Source organism: Pseudophryne corroboree, chromosome 8, assembly GCF_028390025.1.
Source record: "Pseudophryne corroboree isolate aPseCor3 chromosome 8, aPseCor3.hap2, whole genome shotgun sequence".
NCBI classification, from domain to species: Eukaryota; Metazoa; Chordata; class Amphibia; order Anura; family Myobatrachidae; genus Pseudophryne; species Pseudophryne corroboree.
Genome location: NC_086451.1, coordinates 190589162 through 190608550, shown reverse-complemented (window position 1 = coordinate 190608550; position 19389 = coordinate 190589162). Strand labels below are relative to the sequence as shown.

At 47.4% G+C, this 19389-nt stretch overlaps 1 protein-coding gene across 6 annotated transcripts in view; it reads left to right on the top strand.

Moving 5' to 3' along the window:
* Nucleotides 1-19389, top strand: part of HDAC8 (histone deacetylase 8) — a 404217-nt gene that overhangs the window by 200388 nt on the left and 184440 nt on the right. For 5 of the 6 annotated variants that reach the window (XM_063937018.1, XM_063937017.1, XM_063937019.1 and 2 more), the window contains exon 6: nucleotides 2998-3075. The exons of the other annotated variant lie outside the window; for it this stretch is intronic. In XM_063937018.1, coding sequence (XP_063793088.1) covers nucleotides 2998-3075 — 78 coding nt within the window. The remainder of the gene's footprint in view (nucleotides 1-2997; nucleotides 3076-19389) is intronic. 6 annotated transcript variants of the gene reach the window in all.

Here is a 19389-nt window from a genome sequence, read left to right as displayed (position 1 = left end):
CAAAGAAAGGTCTCCCCTCTCAGGTTATTTCCACCATGGTCCAGGCCAGGAAGATGGTTACGACAAAACACTGTCATCGTATCTGGAAAAAGTATGTTTTCTGGTGTAAAAGTAGAGAGTTTTCTCCTGTGGAGTTTAAACTTGGTCGTTTTCTACTTTTCCTACAAGCGGGAGTGGATATGGTCCTACATCTAGGCTCCATTAAAGTCCAGATTTCGGCACTCTCTATTTTCTTCCAGAAACAACTTGCGCTGTTACCAGAAGTACAGACTTTCCTGGATGTAGTTCTTCATATGCAACCACGCTTTGTTCCTCCCATGGCTCTATGGGATCTCAATTTGGTTCTGTTCTTCCTCCAATCAGGTTGATTTGAACCCTTACATAGGATGGGTTGAATTTCTCACCTGGAAGATGGTGATGTTATTGGCATTGGCGTCTGCCAAGACTTGTCTCTGAATTGGGGGCCTTATCCTGTAAAAGCCCTTACTTTATTTTTCATGAAGACAGAGCGAACTTCGGACACGTCCTCAGTTTTTGCCTAAAGTGGTGTCTGCTTTTCATGTGAACCAGCGTATTGTGGTTCCAGTGTTGTCTAACGCTTCTGTGGGCCCTGAGTCCTTGGATGTGGTCAGGGCTCTGAAGATTTATGTCAAAAAGACTGCACGTCATCGGAAATCTGACTCCGTTTTTCCTTTATGGTGCCTCCAACATTGGTCGGCCAGCTTCTAAGCAATCTATTGCTCGTTGGCTCAGGTTGACCATTCAACAGGCCTATATTTCGGCGGCTCTGCACTTGCTGACGTCTATTCAGGCCCACTCAACGAGGTTGGTGGGGTCATCCTGGGCGGCTGCCCGGGGTGTTTCTGCTTTGCAATTGTGCCGAGATGCAACTTGGTCTGGTTCGAACACGTTTGTTAAATTCTGTAGGTTCGATACCTTGGCCAAGGATGACCTTCAGTTTGTTCAGGCGATTTTGCAGGGGTCTCGACACTTTCCCACCTGTTTGGGAGCTTCGGGACTTTCCCATAGTATTAAAGTACAAGACCCCAGTATCCACTAGGACGTAATAGAAAATAGGAATTTAATACCTACCGGTAATTCTTTTTCTCCTAGTCTGTAGTGGATACTGGGCGCCCGCCTCAGTGCTTCATTCCTGCTTACCAGTGTAAGTTTTTGGTTGGACCGATGTTGCAGTCCTCTTTTGTTGGGATAGCTGTGCTATCCTGGTTAGGTTGGTGTTGCTATCCTGTGTTCTGGTTAGCACCCTCCTTTCGTTACTAGTTGTGTGTTGGCTTATTGCCTCATTGCTGTTGTTTTTAATCTTCTCTCAGATTATGTCCGTTTCCAGGACATTATCTCCCCTGCCGCCTCCCCTTTATGCCAGGAGTGGCAAAGAGGGAAGGGATCCAGCACACATTGTATTAAATTCCTATTTTTTTTCTACTTATAATGGGGCTGATTTACTGATCAATTACTAAAGTGCAGCAACCCAGTAGTATTCAACCGTTGCTGCATTGTTACTGTGCGTTACCAGAATTGCTCACCATGTTAGGTAAAACATGATGGGGATTATTTATATCATTGTGCAATGTATATACACCATTTTTATGATGAATATTGTAATTAATAAATAATAAAAAAAATACATAGGTGCGGTTTGTTATAAAGAAATAAAACATTTATTATACAAATCTCATTAATATATTCCTCATAGGAACCCAATTTGAAAAGCATATGACATATACATATACATTCTAAAAAGCATAGATAAGTGGTTCTCAAACTCTTTTGAATCATGGCACCCTGGAGTATCAGAATTTTTTTCACGGCACCCCTAGGCCAAAAGTTTCTTACTGAGAAATTTAGAAAGAAATATTAAATCAAGTAAATTGTGCTTATATGTCATCCTTAGGGTCAGTTATGTAGTGGGGGACAAGATTTGCTTCTGATTGTCCACATATTTTGTGATTGTCTGCCGCCAGCTCTGGTTTTGCCAATTACATTGACCATAAATAATTCGAATTGGTCCTGGACCACCAATCCAAGGCACCCCTGCAGGTGTCCTGAGGCACCCCACGGTGCGCGGCATACAGTTTGAGGACCACTGGCATAGAGGATAGAAATAAAAAAAAATCTCATAGAAATTCGACAGTATTGAATTTAAAAATTGTGTATTTAAAAGTATCTTGCTCATAACGCTGTATCTGTTTTTGTTCGTTCATTATATTTTACTATAGAAGGCTGACCTCTGTTTACTGCAGCTGATAGTGTGGATAACCTTTTTTTTGATAATGCTATGCGTATAACATGTTTTTATAGTTGTGAAGCCTATTTCATTCACCTCAAAGGGTAATTTCAAGATAACAGGCGTAAATCAATGAAAGGTATATTGGCCCTCATTCCGAGTTGTTCGCTCGCAAGGCGAATGTAGCAGAGTTACACACGCTAAGCCGCCGCCTACTGGGAGTGAATCTTAGCTTCTTAAAATTGCGACCGACGTACGCGCAATATTGCGATTACAAACGAGTTAGCAGTTTCAGAGTAGCTCCAGACTTACTCTGCCTGTGCGATCATTTCAGTGCTTGTCGCTCCTGGTTGTCGTCACAAACACACCCAGCGTTCGCCCAGGCACTCCCACCGTTTCCCCGGCCACTCCTGCGTTTTTTCCGGAAACGGTAGCGTTTTCAGCCACACGCCCCTGAAACGCCGTGTATCCGCCCAGTAACACCCATTTCCTGTCAATCACATTACGATCGCCGGAGCGAAGAAAAAGCCGTGAGTAAAAATACTTTCTTCATAGTAAAGTTACTTGGCGCAGTCGCAGTGCGAACATTGCGCATGCGTACTAAGCGGATTTTCACTGCGATGCGATGAAAAATACCGAGCGAACAACTCGGAATGAGGGCCTTTGTTTGCAATAGTCCTTTTGTCATTGTATTGCATTACCATATCTTTTTTTCTTTTTTTTTTTATACATCGCTATTTTCTAATTTTCAGGAGTCGAAGATGCATTCAGTTTCACATCCAAGGTTATGACTGTTTCTTTTCATAAATTTTCTCCCGGATTTTTCCCTGGTAATTCTTTTTGGCTATTCTTTTTTTTGTTTTGTTTATTTCATGTTATTGACAGTATTCTGGGAGAGAGGGGGAGCAATAATGTCAGTTCTCAGCCTTGCACACAGAAACAATTTTAGAGTGCCTAAGAATGGGAGAGAGCATTAATTGTCACTGGTCTCCCCTATCCTGGCATGAAGAGAATCAAAATCGTTAGATTATGCTGTAATCTATTCCACTGATTTTGCGCTTTAAAATAATTTGGCTACTTGGATTAGAGTCCACAATATCACATGGGCTCAAAGTCCCAGGTTTTGAATATAAATAATTTGAGTAATCACTGTGCTTTCATTAGTGGTATACTCATTATTGCTACCATTTTCTCAAAATTTCAGAACTGGAGAATACAGTACTTTTTTCTAAATCCAATGTCCCTTTGAACCCAAATTGGGGAGTTCCATTCTCCTTGGCAGAGTCAAGATACCTAGGGGTATAGTTGCTGAAGGTAGATTTTCATCATATTATAGCGATTTCAAATCTGTTCTATTCTAATTCAGTATTTCTCCTTCAGAAGTAGTTCACAGTAGATCCACAGGATTTACATTGGGTTGTAGGTGGCGTCAGAGGATCGGGCACCAAACACTTAAACTTTTGGGCTCCCAGCATGCATCGGTCCAGCTTCCCTATTTTATATAGCCTATTTCTCTGGCAGGGTCCACAGGTTAACATTGGGATATGATGACGCGACAGCGGATTTGCACCAATCGGTCAAAGCTTTTGGCTTCCCAGCATGCAACTGTCCCGTCTATATATCCCCGCCTCCTGGCTCAGGCAAATCAGTTTTTTGTATGATGCGGCAGGAGCCGGACCATGGTCAATGGGCTGCTTGTTTTTAGCAGCCTTAAGCTCTTATTTTATTTTCATAGTCTTACTATTTCTCTGACGTCCTAGTGGATGCTGGGGACTCCGTCAGGACCATGGGGATTAGCGGCTCCGCAGGAGACAGGGCACAAAAATAAAGCTTTAGGATCAGGTGGTGTGCACTGGCTCCTCCCCCTATGACCCTCCTCCAAGCCTCAGTTAGGTTTTTGTGCCCGTCCGAGCAGGGTGCAATCTAGGTGGCTCTCCTAAAGAGCTGCTTAGAAAAAGTTTTTAGGTTTTTTATTTTACAGTGAGTCCTGCTGGCAACAGGCTCACTGCAACGAGGGACTTAGGGGAGAAGAAGTGAACTCACCTGCGTGCAGGATGGATTGGCTTCTTAGGCTACTGGACACCATTAGCTCCAGAGGGATCGAACACAGGCCCAGCCATGGAGTCCGGTCCCGGAGCCGCGCCGCCGACCCCCTTGCAGATGCCGAAAAGTGAAGAGGTCCAGAAACCGGCGGCAGAAGACTTTTCAGTCTTCATGAGGTAGCGCACAGCACTGCAGCTGTGCGCCATTGTTGTCACACACTTCACACCAGCGGTCACGGAGGGTGCAGGGCGCTGCAGGGGGCGCCCTGGGCAGCAATGAGAATACCTTGTTCTGGCTAAAAAATACATCACATATAGCCCCTGGGGCTATATGGATGTATTTAACCCCTGCCAGGTCTCACAAACTCCGGAGAAGAGCCCGCCGAAATAGGGGGCGGGGCCTATCTCCTCAGCACACAGCGCCATTTTCCTGCTCAGCTCCGCTGCGAGGAAGGCTCCCAGGACTCTCCCCTGCACTGCACTACAGAAACAGGGTAAAACAGAGAGGGGGGGGCACTTTTTTGGCGTTTTTTGATATATATTAAGCTGCTATAAGGGAGACAACACTTCTATAGGGTTGTTCCTATATATTTATAGCGCTTGGGTGTGTGCTGGCAAACTCTCCCTCTGTCTCCCCAAAGGGCTAGTGGGGTCCTGTCTTCGATAAGAGCATTCCCTGTGTGTCTGCTGTGTGTCGGTACGTGTGTGTCGACATGTATGAGGACGATGTTGGTGTGGAGGCGGAGCAATTGCCGGTAATGGTGATGTCACCCCCTAGGGAGTCGACACCGGAATGGATGGCTTTGTTTATGGAATTACGTGATAATGTCAGCACATTACAAAAATCAGTTGACGACATGAGACAGCCGGCAAACCAGTTAGTACCTGTACAGGCGTCTCAGACACCGTCAGGGGCTGTAAAACGCCCTTTACCTCAGTCGGTCGACACAGACCCAGACACGGACACCGAATCTAGTGTCGACGGTGAAGAAACAAACGTATTTTCCTGTAGGGCCACACGTTATATGATCACTGCAATGAAGGAGGCTTTGCATATCTCTGATACTGCATGTACCACAAAAAGGGGTATTATGTGGGGTCTGAAAAAACTACCTGTAGTTTTTCCTGAATCAGACGAATTGAATGAAGTGTGTGATGAAGCGTGGGTTAACCCCGATAGAAAACTGCTAATTTCAAAGAAGTTATTGGCATTATATCCTTTCCCGCCAGAGGTTAGGGCGCGCTGGGAAACACCCCCTAGGGTGGATAAGGCGCTCACACGCTTATCAAAACAAGTGGCGTTACTGTTATGATTCCCGTACTCCAGACCAGAGGAGATCTTTATGGCAGAGGTCTGAGTACTGGAAGGATATGCTGGTACGGGAGCAGGAAAGCCTAGTAACCCCTGGCGCCCTAACTCCGTTGTCTCGCCCGTGTTATCAGAAATCCCCTGCGAGACTATGGTTGCTTGAGCCCATGGCAGCCGCGTTCGAAGGGCGGATTATGTCTGCCCAACCCCGATGCCCCCTCAGGTCTTAATGGGAGACAAAGGGAAATCCGAGACAGGGTGATATCAAGGGGCCCTCTGACTAAGCAACCAGGCCAGGGGTTACAAGCTATCTAACTTAAACCAAAAGTATGTGCGGACAAACCGCCAGGGAAAAGGACAACCAAAGATCCACTGATCCGTTACTCCTATCCAGCACCGCTGGATACCAGAGTGGATTAGTGGGAGCGGAATCCTCCGCAAAAGCTCCAGAACACAATAAACTAAATAATAAATAGTAAGCGGTCAAGCCGCAACACACGGCTACGCCGCGACTCACGAACACCACAGGATGTTAAAGGTGCTCGGTCGGACTCCAGGAATAGATGACAAATTCCGAGTACTGGATCACTGAGGACAGGAACAACCGGGTTGAGCAGGACTGGAAACTCTCTGTAACTGACACAGCAAACAGGAAGCTATCACCGGCGTCTGTGAGAAGTCCTGAGAGTGCTTAAATTTGGGAGCCCTCCAATCATGATCCAGACAGGGTAATCACATAATGATGCCGTGCAGCTGCATGCTGCACGGCCAGAATACACAAGCACTGATTAATTAAGACCCAGCAACGGGGAACGCGGTCTGACCGTGGCGTCCCCGTTGCTAGGGTCTGAGCGGCTCCGTGCGCCCGGCGTCTAGCGTTGCTAGGGAGCCGGCGGCTGTCTGCCTGCGGCGTCCCTAGTTGCTAGGCGCCGGGCCGCACTGACGGGCGGACCCTCGGCGCCTAACAGTTACCGTCTCCTGAAACGGCCGCCCTCAAGGATCCAGCGGATAGGAGGCTGGAAACTATCCTGAAAAGTATATACACTCATACTGGTGTTATACTGCGACCAGCCATCGCCTCTGCATGGATGTACAGTGCTGGGGTGGTTTGGTTGGATTCCCTGACTGAAAATATTGATACCCTAGATAGGGACAGTATTTTATTGACTTTAGAGCAATTAAAGGATGCTTTTCTTTATATGCGAGATGCTCAGAGGGATATTTGCACTCTGGCATCGAGAGTAAGTGCGATGTCCATATCTGCCAGAAGAAGTTTATGGACGCGACAATGGTCAGGTGATGCGGATTCCAAACGGCATATGGAAGTATTGCCGTATAAGGGGGAGGAATTATTTGGGGTCGGTCTATCGGATTTGGTGGCCACGGCAACAGCCGGGAAATCCACCTTTTTACCTCAGGTCCCCTCCCAACAGAAAAAGACACCGTCTTTTCAGCCGCAGTCCTTTCGTTCCTATAGGAACAAGCGGGCGAAAGGACAGTCATATTTGCCCCGAGGCAAAGGAAAGGGTAAGAGAGTGCACCAAGCAGCTTCTTCCCAGGAGCAGAAGCCCCCCCCGGCTTCTGCAAAGCCCTCAGCATGACGTTGGGGCTTTACAAGCGGACTCAGGGGCGGTGGGGGGTCGACTCAAGAATTTCAGCGCACAGTGGGCTCACTCACAGGTGGACCCCTGGATCCTGCAGATAGTATCTCAGGGTTACAGGTTGGAATTCGAGAAGTCTCCCCCTCGCCGGTTCCTAAAGTCTGCTCTGCCAACGTCTCCCTCAGACAGGGCGACGGTATTGGAAGCCATTCACAAGCTGTATTCTCAGCAGGTGATAGTCAAGGTACCCCTCCTACAACAGGGAAAGGGGTATTATTCCACACTATTTGTGGTACCGAAGCCGGACGGCTCGGTAAGACCTATTCTAAATCTGAAATCTTTGAACCTGTACATACAAAAATTCAAGTTCAAGATGGAGTCACTCAGAGCAGTGATAGCGAATCTGGAAGAAGGGGACTTTATGGTGTCCCTGGACATCAAGAATGCTTACCTGCATGTCCCAATTTGCCCTTCACATCAAGGGTACCTCAGGTTCGTGGTGCAAAACTGTCATTATCAGTTTCAGACGCTGCCGTTTGGATTGTCCACGGCACCTCGGGTCTTTACCAAGGTAATGGCCGAAATTATGTTTCTTCTGCGAAGAAAAGGCGTATTAATTATCCCTTACTTGGACGATCTCCTGATAAGGGCAAGGTCCAGGGAACAGCTGGGGGACGTAGTAGCACTAACCCAAGTAGTGCTGCAACAGCACGGGTGGATTCTGAATTTTCCAAAATCTCAATTGACCCCGACGACACGTCTGCTGTTCCTGGGAATGATTCTGGACACGGTTCAGAAAAAGGTGTTTCTTCCGGAGGAGAAAGCCAGGGAGTTATCCGAACTTGTCAGGAACCTCCTAAAACCAGGGAAAGTGTCTGTACATCAATGCACAAGAGTCCTGGGAAAGATGGTGGCTTCTTACGAAGCGATTCCATTCGGCAGATTCCACGCAAGAACTTTTCAGTGGGATCTGCTGGACAAATGGTCCGGATCGCATCTGCAGATGCATCAGCGGATAACCTTATCGCCACGGACAAGGGTGTCTCTTCTGTGGTGGTTGCAGAGTGCTCATCTGTTAGAGGGCCGCAGATTCGGCATACAGGACTGGGTCCTGGTGACCACGGATGCCAGTCTGAGAGGCTGGGGAGCGGTCACACAGGGAAGAAACTTCCAGGGAGTATGGTCAAGCCTGGAGATGTCTCTTCACATAAATATACTGGAGCTAAGAGCGATTTACAATGCTCTAAGCCTGGCAAAACCCCTGCTTCAGGGTCAGCCGGTGTTGATCCAGTCGGACAACATCACGGCAGTCGCCCACGTAAACAGACAGGGCGGCACAAGAAGCAGGAGAGCAATGGCAGAAGCTGCAAGGATTCTTCGCTGGGCGGAAGATCATGTGATAGCACTGTCAGCAGTGTTCATTCCGGGAGTGGACAACTGGGAAGCAGACTTCCTCAGCAGACACGATCTACACCCGGGAGAGTGGGGACTTCATCCAGAAGTCTTCCACATGATTGTGAACCGTTGGGAAAAACCAAAGGTGGACATGATGGAGTCTCGCCTCAACAAAAAACTGGACAGGTATTGCGCCAGGTCAAGAGACCCTCAGGCAATAGCTGTGGACGCTCTGGTAACACCGTGGGTGTTCCAGTCAGTGTATGTGTTTCCTCCTCTGCCTCTCATACCAAAAGTACTGAGAATTATACGGCAAAGGGGAGTAAGAACGATACTCGTGGCTCCGGATTGGCCAAGAAGAACTTGGTACCCGGAACTTCAGGAGATGCTCACGGAAGATCCGTGGCCTCTACCTCTAAGACGGGACCTGCTTCAGCAGGGACCGTGTCTATTCCAAGACTTACTGCGGCTGCGTTTGACGGCATGGCGGTTGAAAGCCGAATTCTAAGGGAAAAAGGCATTCCGGAAGAGGTCATTCCTACACTGGTAAAAGCCAGGAAGGAGGTGACTGCACAACATTATCACCGCATTTGGAGAAAATATGTTGCGTGGTGTGAGGCCAGGAAGGCCCCCACAGAGGAATTTCAATTGGGTCGATTCCTACATTTCCTGCAAACAGGATTGTCTATGGGCCTCAAATTGGGGTCCATTAAGGTTCAAATTTCGGCCCTGTCGATTTTCTTCCAGAAAGAATTGGCTTCAGTTCCTGAAGTCCAGACTTTTGTAAAAGGAGTACTACATATACAGCCCCCGGTTGTGCCCCCCAGTGGCTCCGTGGGACCTTAATGTAGTTTTGGATTTTCTCAAATCCCATTGGTTTGAGCCACTCAAATCAGTGGATTTGAAATATCTTACATGGAAAGTAACCATGCTACTGGCCCTGGCTTCAGCCAGGAGAGTGTCAGAATTGGCGGCTTTATCGTATAAAAGCCCATATCTGATTTTCCATTCGGACAGGGCAGAACTGCGGACGCGTCCTCATTTTCTGCCTAAGGTGGTGTCAGCGTTTCACCTGAACCAGCCTATTGTGGTGCCTGCGGCTACTAGCGATTTGGAGGATTCCAAGTTGCTGGACGTTGTCAGGGCATTGAAAATATATATTTCAAGGACGGCTGGAGTCAGAAAATCTGACTAGCTGTTTATACTGTATGCACCCAACAAGCTGGGTGCTCCTGCTTCTAAGCAGACGATTGCTCGTTGGATTTGTAGCACAATTCAACTTGCACATTCTGTGGCAGGCCTGCCACAGCCTAAATCTGTCAAGGCCCATTCCACAAGGAAGGTGGGCTCATCCTGGGCGGCTGCCCGAGGGGTCTCGGCATTACAACTCTGCCGAGCAGCTACGTGGTCGGGGGAGAACACGTTTGTAAAATTCTACAAATTTGATACCCTGGCTAAAGAGGACCTGGAGTTCTCTCATTCGGTGCTGCAGAGTCATCCGCACTCTCCCGCCCGTTTGGGAGCTTTGGTATAATCCCCATGGTCCTGACGGAGTCCCCAGCATCCACTAGGACGTCAGAGAAAATAAGATTTTACTTACCGATAAATCTATTTCTCGTAGTCCGTAGTGGATGCTGGGCGCCCATCCCAAGTGCGGATTGTCTGCAATACTTGTACATAGTTATTGTTACAAAAAAAAAAAAAAAAATCGGGTTGTTATTGTTGTGAGCCGTCTGTTCAGAGGCTCCTACGTTTGTCATACTGTTAACTGGATTCAGATCACAAGTTGTACGGTGTGATTGGTGTGGCTGGTATGAGTCTTACCCGGGATTCAAAATCCTTCCTTATTGTGTACGCTCGTCCGGGCACAGTATCCTAACTGAGGCTTGGAGGAGGGTCATAGGGGGAGGAGCCAGTGCACACCACCTGATCCTAAAGCTTTATTTTTGTGCCCTGTCTCCTGCGGAGCCGCTAATCCCCATGGTCCTGACGGAGTCCCCAGCATCCACTACAGACTACGAGAAATAGATTTATCGGTAAGTAAAAAATTTTTTTTTTTGAGCGATCTTGTCTAAAAAGCTTCTTATACGTACCTTAGAAAGAGTCACTCCAACAACTCTCCGCCGGGTCGCGACAAAGCTTACCCACGTGTACAGGGCTGTTTCGACGGGCGTCTGTGTAGGACAGGGGTGGCCAGACTTTTGGAGTTAGTGATCTACTTTGAAAGCTGAAAAGCTTTTGTGATCTACATACGCGGGATAATTGCGCGCGCCCAAAAAAAGGACGTGGCATAACAAAAAGGGGGCGTGGTATAACAAAAATGGCCGTAGCCTTGCTGCACAGAGTATAATGACTCTCGCACAAAATCACACATTGGCCCCAACAGGTAAAAACCTCAAACACATATGCCCCCACAGTGCCAGATACACATATGCCTCCACAGTGCCACATATGACTCCACTAAAAAGGGGAGTGGTATAACAAAAATATACGTCATGGTAAGAACTTAACGGTTAACGGTATTTCTACTATGTCCACAGGTTCCACAGTATAACAATGGGATATGATGGAGCGATAGCGGATTGGCACCAAACGATCACAAGCTTTCAGTCCTCCCAGGATGCAACCGGCCTGTCCATATATCCCTGCCCACTGGCTCAGGTAAATCAGTTGGATTCCAAAGCATTTAGGCAGGAGCATCATGTAGAGCCCTAGTCAGGCAAGAAGAAGACACATGCACACCCTACCGTACAAGAAGGAAGAGGTTAGTGAGTAGAAAGATCCTCAAATTGGGTGCGTAAGGGTGGGATCCCTGTGGAACCTGTGGACATAGGAGAAATACCGTTATAAACGGTAAGTTCTTACCATAACGTATATTTCTCCGGCTGGGTCCACAGGTTACCCACAGGATAACAATGGGATTTCCCAAAGCAATTTTTAGTGGTGGGGACGCTCCTGATTGGACAAGAGAACCCTTCGCCCGAATTCAGCGTAATGACAGCAAAAGTATCCAAGGCCTAATGTCTAATGAGTGTGTTAATGGAAGACCATGTGGCTGCCTTACCTATCTGTTCTGCTGAAGCACCATGCTGTGCTGCCCATAAAGGACCTACCTTACGAGTAGAGTGAACAGAGACATTAGCCGGAACAGTGAGATCAGCTCGAGAATATGCTTCTGAAATAGTCATTCGAAGCCATCTTGCCAGCGTCTGTTTAGTAGCAGGCCATCCTCTTGTGAAATCCGTAGAGAATCTGTTTTTCTAATGGCACTGGTATGATCCACGTAGATCCTTAATGCCCAGTGTCCAGTGACGCATCTCCTGCAGAAAGTCCCGATACCTGAAAAACCGGGACCACAATTTCTTCATTAAGGTGGAATCTAGACCCCACCTTAGGAAGATACCCAGACCTAGTTCTGAGAACTACTTTATCTGGATAAAACATCAGATAAGGAGATTAACATGACAGTGCTCCTAAATCTGACACTCTTCTAGCTGATGCCATAGTCAGTAGAAGGAGAACTTTAGCTGTCAACCATTTAAGATCCACTTTATTTAGTGGTTCAGACGGAGCAACTTGAAGGGCTTTGAGGACTAGACTTTAGTCCCAAGGCACTGTAGGAGGAACAAAATGAGGTTAAATGCACAGCATTCCCTGGAAAAAGTGCTCGCATACCTCAATTTGGCAATTTTCTTTTGGAACCATACAGTCAGTGCTGACACTTCCATTCTCAAGGAAGCCACCCTTGAACCTTTATCCATTCCTGCCTGAAGGAATGCTAGAACCCTGGAAACTCTAAAAGATTTCGGGTCCATACCTCTTCCATTGCACCAATGAATATAGGCTTGCTATATTTGGTGATAAATACGAGCCAAGGAAGTTTTCCTTGCTCTGAGCATTGTTTGATTTACCAGTGAGAATCCTCTTGACTTGTGGATATAGATTTCAAGAGCCACGCCGTCAAGACAGTCGATCCTGATATCTGTGATAAGGACCCTGCATTAGTAGATCTGGGCATAGAGGATGCAGAAATTGCATTCAACATTTTCTGTGGATCTGTGTACCAACGCCTTCTGGGCCAAGCCGGAGTTATTAGAATCCCGGCACTTTTGTTGTCTTTTCCTCAATATCCTGGGTAGCAGGATGATTTGAGAAAACACATAAGTGAAAAAAACATTCCCATAGATAAGACGTCCACAAAGATCACTCCCTGATCCTTTGTTCCTTACCCGATTATGGGCTCTTTGTTGTTCAGATGGGACTCCATGAGATCTATCTCTGGCCAACCCCACTTGTCTACCCGAGTCTGAAATGACTTTTGGGTGCAAAGCCTATTCGCTTACCTGAATGGCGTGTCGACTGAGAGTCTGTTGCCCAGTTTAGGACTCCCGGAACAAACACTGCAGACAAGGCTGGAAGATGGAGTGCTGCACACTTTAGTATGTGACTTACCTCCTTCCTTGCTGTTTAGCTGCGTGTTCCTCTCTGAAGGTTGAGGCACACTACTGCCGTTGCCTTGTCCCTGCAAATCTGGACTGGTTTTCCTTTAGGAGTGTCTCGTGCCTGAATCAGGACCATGTAGGTTTATTAGCAGGCAACTTTCTTCTGTGGTCCATAGTCCCAAAAATCATAATCTTCCGGACAATGGCCCCCCCAGCCCTGAAGACTGGCATTTGTTATCAGGCTCTCCCAACCTGATATCCAAAAGGGTGTCCCCTGGTCTAGATGGATTGTCTGTAGCCATCAGGCTGCTGACTTTCTTACCTTTTCTGACAGTACCATGTACTTGTTTGTTTATCGTCCATCTGGCCCACCTACACCACCTGGTATTCACAGGTGGTCTCCTATCAGAGAATTTAACCAGGCACAACTCTGCTTAACTTCCAACATCAAATGAGATTGGACGTATCCAGTGTGATGCGGCTGTAGATAGAAACAGATGCTGCATAGGTCTTGAGTGGAATTGTGCACACTCCACCATGTCTATTGTTGACACCATCAAACCCATAATTCGCATAGCTGCATGAATTGATATTGTTTGACTGTGTAACAACTCCACTGACTGTACCTTGGATATACTGTTCAGAGGTAATAATCTCTGCAGACTTGAATTCAGTACAGCCCTACTGTGAGTCATCCGTTGTGAAGGAACGAGAGATGTCCTTTGCCAATTTATGAATCGCCCGTGTCTCTGCAGACAAGTTATTGTGTGTTGGAGATGGCACAGAAACCATTGCTGTAATTGTGCTAGGATAAAAAAGGTGGTCAAGGTATGGCAATTTTCTTATCCTCTGCTAGTGGAGATAAACTGACATAATCATTTTGGTAAATACTCTGGTGCTGTGGCTAACCCAAAGGGTAAGGCCTAGAACTGAAATGTTGCTGAAGGATGGTAAACCTTGAGATAACACTGATGAACAGTGCTATAGGAGCCTGTAGGTAAACATCCTGACTTATCTTGGAATACCATGTAATCTACTGGCTCCCCGCCAAAACTATGGAGCGCATTGTCTCCATGTGAACGTGATACCCAAACTTATCTATTTAGACTTTTTGAGATTGAGAATGAAGCGAAGGATCCGTCTGACTCAAACCCAGGTTGGAGTAGAAACCCCTCATTGTGCATGGGTTACCGGAATGACTATTCCTGACAAAAGCAATTTCTTTTTCATCCACTAGGGGTCACTGGAGTACTCTTGGGATATGTGCGGCTTCCGCAGGAACAAGGCACTGAATAGTTAAATTTAGAACTCTCCTCCCCTCCATATCCCAGAGTACCTCAGTGTTTTTTCTGTGCTCATAGTAGCAACAAGGCTGTGTGGAGCTTATCCACACTACTTTTTGAATATTTTTAATTTAGATTTTTTCTTTTTACAACGTTTTCCACATCCCTTCCCCCCTTCCAATAGGCGTGGTTCCGGGATAGTGGAAGCTGCTACAAGCAGCTGTGGCGTGTCGGGCCTCTCTAAAAAGAGCTCCCTCACAACCACGTGCAGACAACCTGCAGGAAAGGCTGGACGGAGCTTACAGAAGAAGCCCCTTACCACAGGAGTCCAGGTATGTTGTGGATGGGGCGGTCAGCTCACGCTGCCGCCCCGCTGTGTGGGGACACTGTGTTTGTGTGTGCTGAGCCGCCCGACGCAGCTTCCTGGACACCACCGCTGTGGACGCCCGCCGCCAACTGCCGCTATGTGCTCCCTTCGCCGCTCACAGAGCCGCGCCGGCCGCATTCTCCATACATAGCACGGCTCTATGCAGCACGCTCCCCGGTTCCCGCTGTCGCTCCCCGGCTTCCTCTACCTCAGAACCCCGCATGTAAGCCCCGGCTCCGTGTAATAGACAGCGGTACACGGAGCACGGGGGGGGGGGGGAGCACAGACACAAAGGGGGAGAAGTGTGCCCATAGCAGCAGCAGAACGCTGCATGGGTTATTAGATAACTGGATTATTGCTGGTTATATCGGTTTGGGAAGGTTATAATCTGCACTTTGTCTATACTGTAAGCATGGGGGCATTTTAACCATGTTACCTGTTTTCTTCCTGTTGTGATTCCTGAACGGTCCTGTACATCTCTACTCCACCGTAAGGCGCAGGGGTGTTAGTGGGAATTTGGAATCAGATTTCGTATAGACTGGCGTGCTCTGCACTTGGCCAGATATATAGAGAGAGAGAGAGAGAGAGAGAGAGAGAGAGAGACACCTTAGTACTTTTTTACTGAGTTGTGCAAGTTGTCTGTCTTTGTATTTTGTGTTGTCTGTCTGCATAATGAGTAAGGCACCAGCAAAAACAAAAAAGCAGTTTCACTGCCATGTCTGTAAGAGTGTGTTACCGGATGGATCTACCACATGTACTGTATGTTTTGTGGATTCAGCTACGAATACGAGTTTGGCTCCGGTTTCATCCCCGGACCCTCCATGGGCTATGCTAGCAGATGTCCTGGCTGGATTGCAATCAGAATTGGCCGCCGCTCGACAAGAGCGGGAAGTGGCAAGATCTGAGTCTAGGGTGAGACCGCTAGAACTACCGGAGGGGTCTCAGCCTTACCAAAAGTCCAAGTCCACTTTGGGTAGAAGGGATAAATTTCATTTGTCTTATGATTTACCAGTCTCTGCTATGTTGCATTCTGACAATTCTATGCCAGACCTCTTTGCGCAAGATGACGGCGAGGAGGGCGAAGTAGACCAGCAGTCAGATAGTGACGATTTTGACAGCCCTGGCATTGATAATCTCATCAGGGCGGTGCGTCAGTCTCTGAGGTTTACAGAAACTGAGGAGCCTCTGACAAATGATTAAGTCGTCTTTACTAAACGACAGAGAACTCCAATGTGTTTTCCTGTTTTGGAATCTCTTAATAAGATGTTACTAGAAACACGAAAGAATCTGGATAAACGGTTTTCTATACCTTGCAGATTTAAGTCTAGTTACCCGTTTCCAGAGTCTATGACAGCTACATGGGAGAATCCGCCATTGGTGGATTCGTCTGTGTCTAAACTTACAAAGAAATTAACCATACCAGTACCAACTGCTACTACGCTTAAAGACCCTTCGGATCGTAAAATAGAAGCTATGCTAAAGTCCATGTATGTAGCAACAGGAGTGTTGCTTAGACCTGGGTTGGTTGGCATTTGGGTAACTAAGGCGCTAATGGTATGGATAACAGAACTCTAGTCTGCCCTACGTGACGATCACCTTATACTTCTCGCTGATCAAATCTGGGAAGCTGCTGATCATCTATGTACAGCTTCTACCGACAGCTCACTTCTCGCCTTTCATCGTCGCTAGTTACAGCACGACGAGCACTCTGGCTGCGTTCTTGGCAAGCGGAGGCGGAGGTCAAAAGTGGTATAGAGGCGTTACCTTACGGTGGCGAGAAGTTGTTTGGTCTTGAATTGGACAAATGGATTTCTGAGGCCATGGGAGAAAAGTCTGTTTTCTTACCATTGCCTCCAACAGTACCTAGACGGAGATACTCTGGACCTGCGTTCAAAGCCTTTAGACTTCAGTCCTTTCGCGGGTGTGGCAGAGGAACAGCCACGCCTGGTAGACGAGGTCGAGGACGTGGTTTCCAACAAACCAACACCAGTCATCAGGACGCTAAGGTCACCGACAAGCCAGTGGCATGACGGGCTCCCGGCCCATCTCGGATCTCCAGTTGTGGGAGCACGCCTAAACACGTTCTAGTTGGCTTGGCTCCAGACGTCCACAGATTGTTGGATCCGCAATTTAGTGTTAAAAGGTTACAAAATAGAGTTCGACTGTCTCCCGCCACTGCGGTTTTTCAAGACAGGACTGCCTGTGTCGGACGACAAGAGGGCGGTTCTACAAATTGCCATTCAGTCTCTGCTGGATGCAGCAGTTTTGATTCCGGTCCCTGCACACCAACAAGGTCAGGGTTATTATTCCAGTCTGTTTGTGGTACCAAAGCCGGATGGCGCGGTCAGGCCAATATTGAACTTCAAGGGTCTCAATCAGTACGTCACTTACTACAGATTCAAGAATCTCTGCGGTCAGTAATTGCAGGTTTAGAGCCACAGGAATTCATGATTGCACTGGATCTCAAGGATGCGTACTTACACATTCCGATTTGGCCACCTCATCAGAGGTTCTTTGGTTTGCAATACGGCAGAACCATTACCAGTTTCAGGCTCTACCGTTTGACCTCTCGTCAGCGCCTCGGGTATTCACCAAGGTGATGTCTGTGATGATAGCTCATCTCAGATCCCTGGATAATAGTTCCGTACTTGGCCGATTTGCTCATCAAAGCTCCGTCTCAACAGATGCTCCTCCAACATGCGTTGCTAACGTACAATGTACTGGTTCAGCACGGTTGGATGGTCAACTTCAAGAAATCACATCTGATTCCGTCTCAACGACTTCAATTCCTAGGTATGATTCTCGATACGGTAAATAAAAAAATTTACCTACCAGAACAGAAAGTACAGGTCATTCGTCATCTTGTACAATTAGTGCTCAAGCCACGCACAGTCTCGGTACATTTGTGCATTCGCCTCTTAGGCACAATGGTGGCGGCTTTCGAAGCGCTTCAGTTCGGGAGATTTCACTCACGTCCTTTTCAACTGGATGTGCTCGCACAGTGGTCGGGCTCGCATCTGCAGATTCACCACAGGGTGAGGTTGTCGCCACGGGCCAGAGTGTCTCTACTCTGATGGCTCAAAGTGCACAACCGCAGGGAAACGGTTCGGCGCCTGGAATTGGATAATTCTAACGACAGACGCGAGTCTCAGAGGTTGGGGAGCTGTAGTTCAAAATTGTCAGCTCCAGGGTCTCTGGGCGGATCACGAAAGATTGCTGTCTATAAATGTCCTAGAACTCCGGGCAATTTACAATGCGCTACGACAAGCAGTGCACATGCTTCGGTCTCAGACTGTTCAGGTGCAGTCAGATAATGCAACGGCGGTCACATACATCAACAAACAAGGAGGAACGAGAACCCGCATGGCAATGCGGGAAGTAGCTTGAATCCTCAATTGGGCCGAGCATCACCAAGTGATATTGTCGGTAGTGTTCATTCCGGGAGTGGACAACTGGTTGGCGGATTATCTCAGCCGTCGGGATTTTCATCCAGGAGAATGGGCATTAAATCCAGAAGTGTTTCACATGTTGGTCCAGAGGTGGGGTTACCCTCAAGTGGACCTGATGGCATCTCGCCACAATCACCAAATGCCCCAGTATGTGTCCAGAACGCGAAATCCAAAGGCAGTGGCGGTGGATGCTCTCACCATTGCGTGATCGTACAGCCTCGTGTATCTGTTTCCACCGTTTCCGCTGCTCCCTCTGTTGCTAAAATGGATCAAAAGAGAGTCCGTCACAGTCATACTAGTGGCGCCTCATTGGCCTCTGAGAGCTTGGTTCTCTGATCTCCGCGGATGTTACAACAGGGTCCGTTCCTTTACCCCGATTTAGCGTGGCTGCGTTTGACGGGGTGGCTGTTGAGACTGCCCTCTTAAGAAGAGAGGGCATTCCAGAATCGGTTATACCAACCATGTTACGAGCTAGGAAGCCGGTTACGGCAGCTCATTATTACAGAATTTGGCGTGTCTATATAGGTTGGTGTGAAGATCGGAAGTTTCGGACATCCTCTTTCAAGTTATCCCGTCTTTTGTTATTTCTACAGACGGGGTTAGATGGAGGACTGCGTTTATCTACACTAAAGGTGCAGGTATCTGCGTTGTCAATTTACTTTCAAAGACGATTGGCTCTATTGCCGTCGGTACACACTTTTCTGCAAGGTGTCCTCAGAGTACAGCCTCCATTCATTCCACCTACAGCGCCATGGGACTTGAATCTGGTTTTAGATTTCTTAGTCTTCATATTTTGAACCCTTACAACAAGTGGATATTAAGTTTCTCACTTGGAAAACAGTTTTTCTACTAGCCTTAGCTTCGGCAAGGCGTGTTTCAGATTTGGGTGCCTTGTCATGCAAGCCACCGTATTTGGTGTTTCATAATGACAGAGCGGAACTTCGGACGAATTCCGCTTTCTTACCAAAGGTAGTGTTATCATTTCACATCAATCAACCAATAGTAGTTCCTGTGTTGACAGGAAATTCTGGAACCTTGGATGTGGTACGCGCATTACGCGTTTATGTATCCTGAACGTCTACAGTTCGGAAGACGGATATGTTGTTTGTTCTCTATGATGCTGCCAAGATGGGTTGGCCAGCTTCTAAGCAGACTTTATCCAGATGGATTAAACTGACCATTCGTCATGCTTACCTTCATGCTAGGTTACAGCCGCCTACATCAGTAACAGCTCATTTCACACGTTCTGTGGGAAC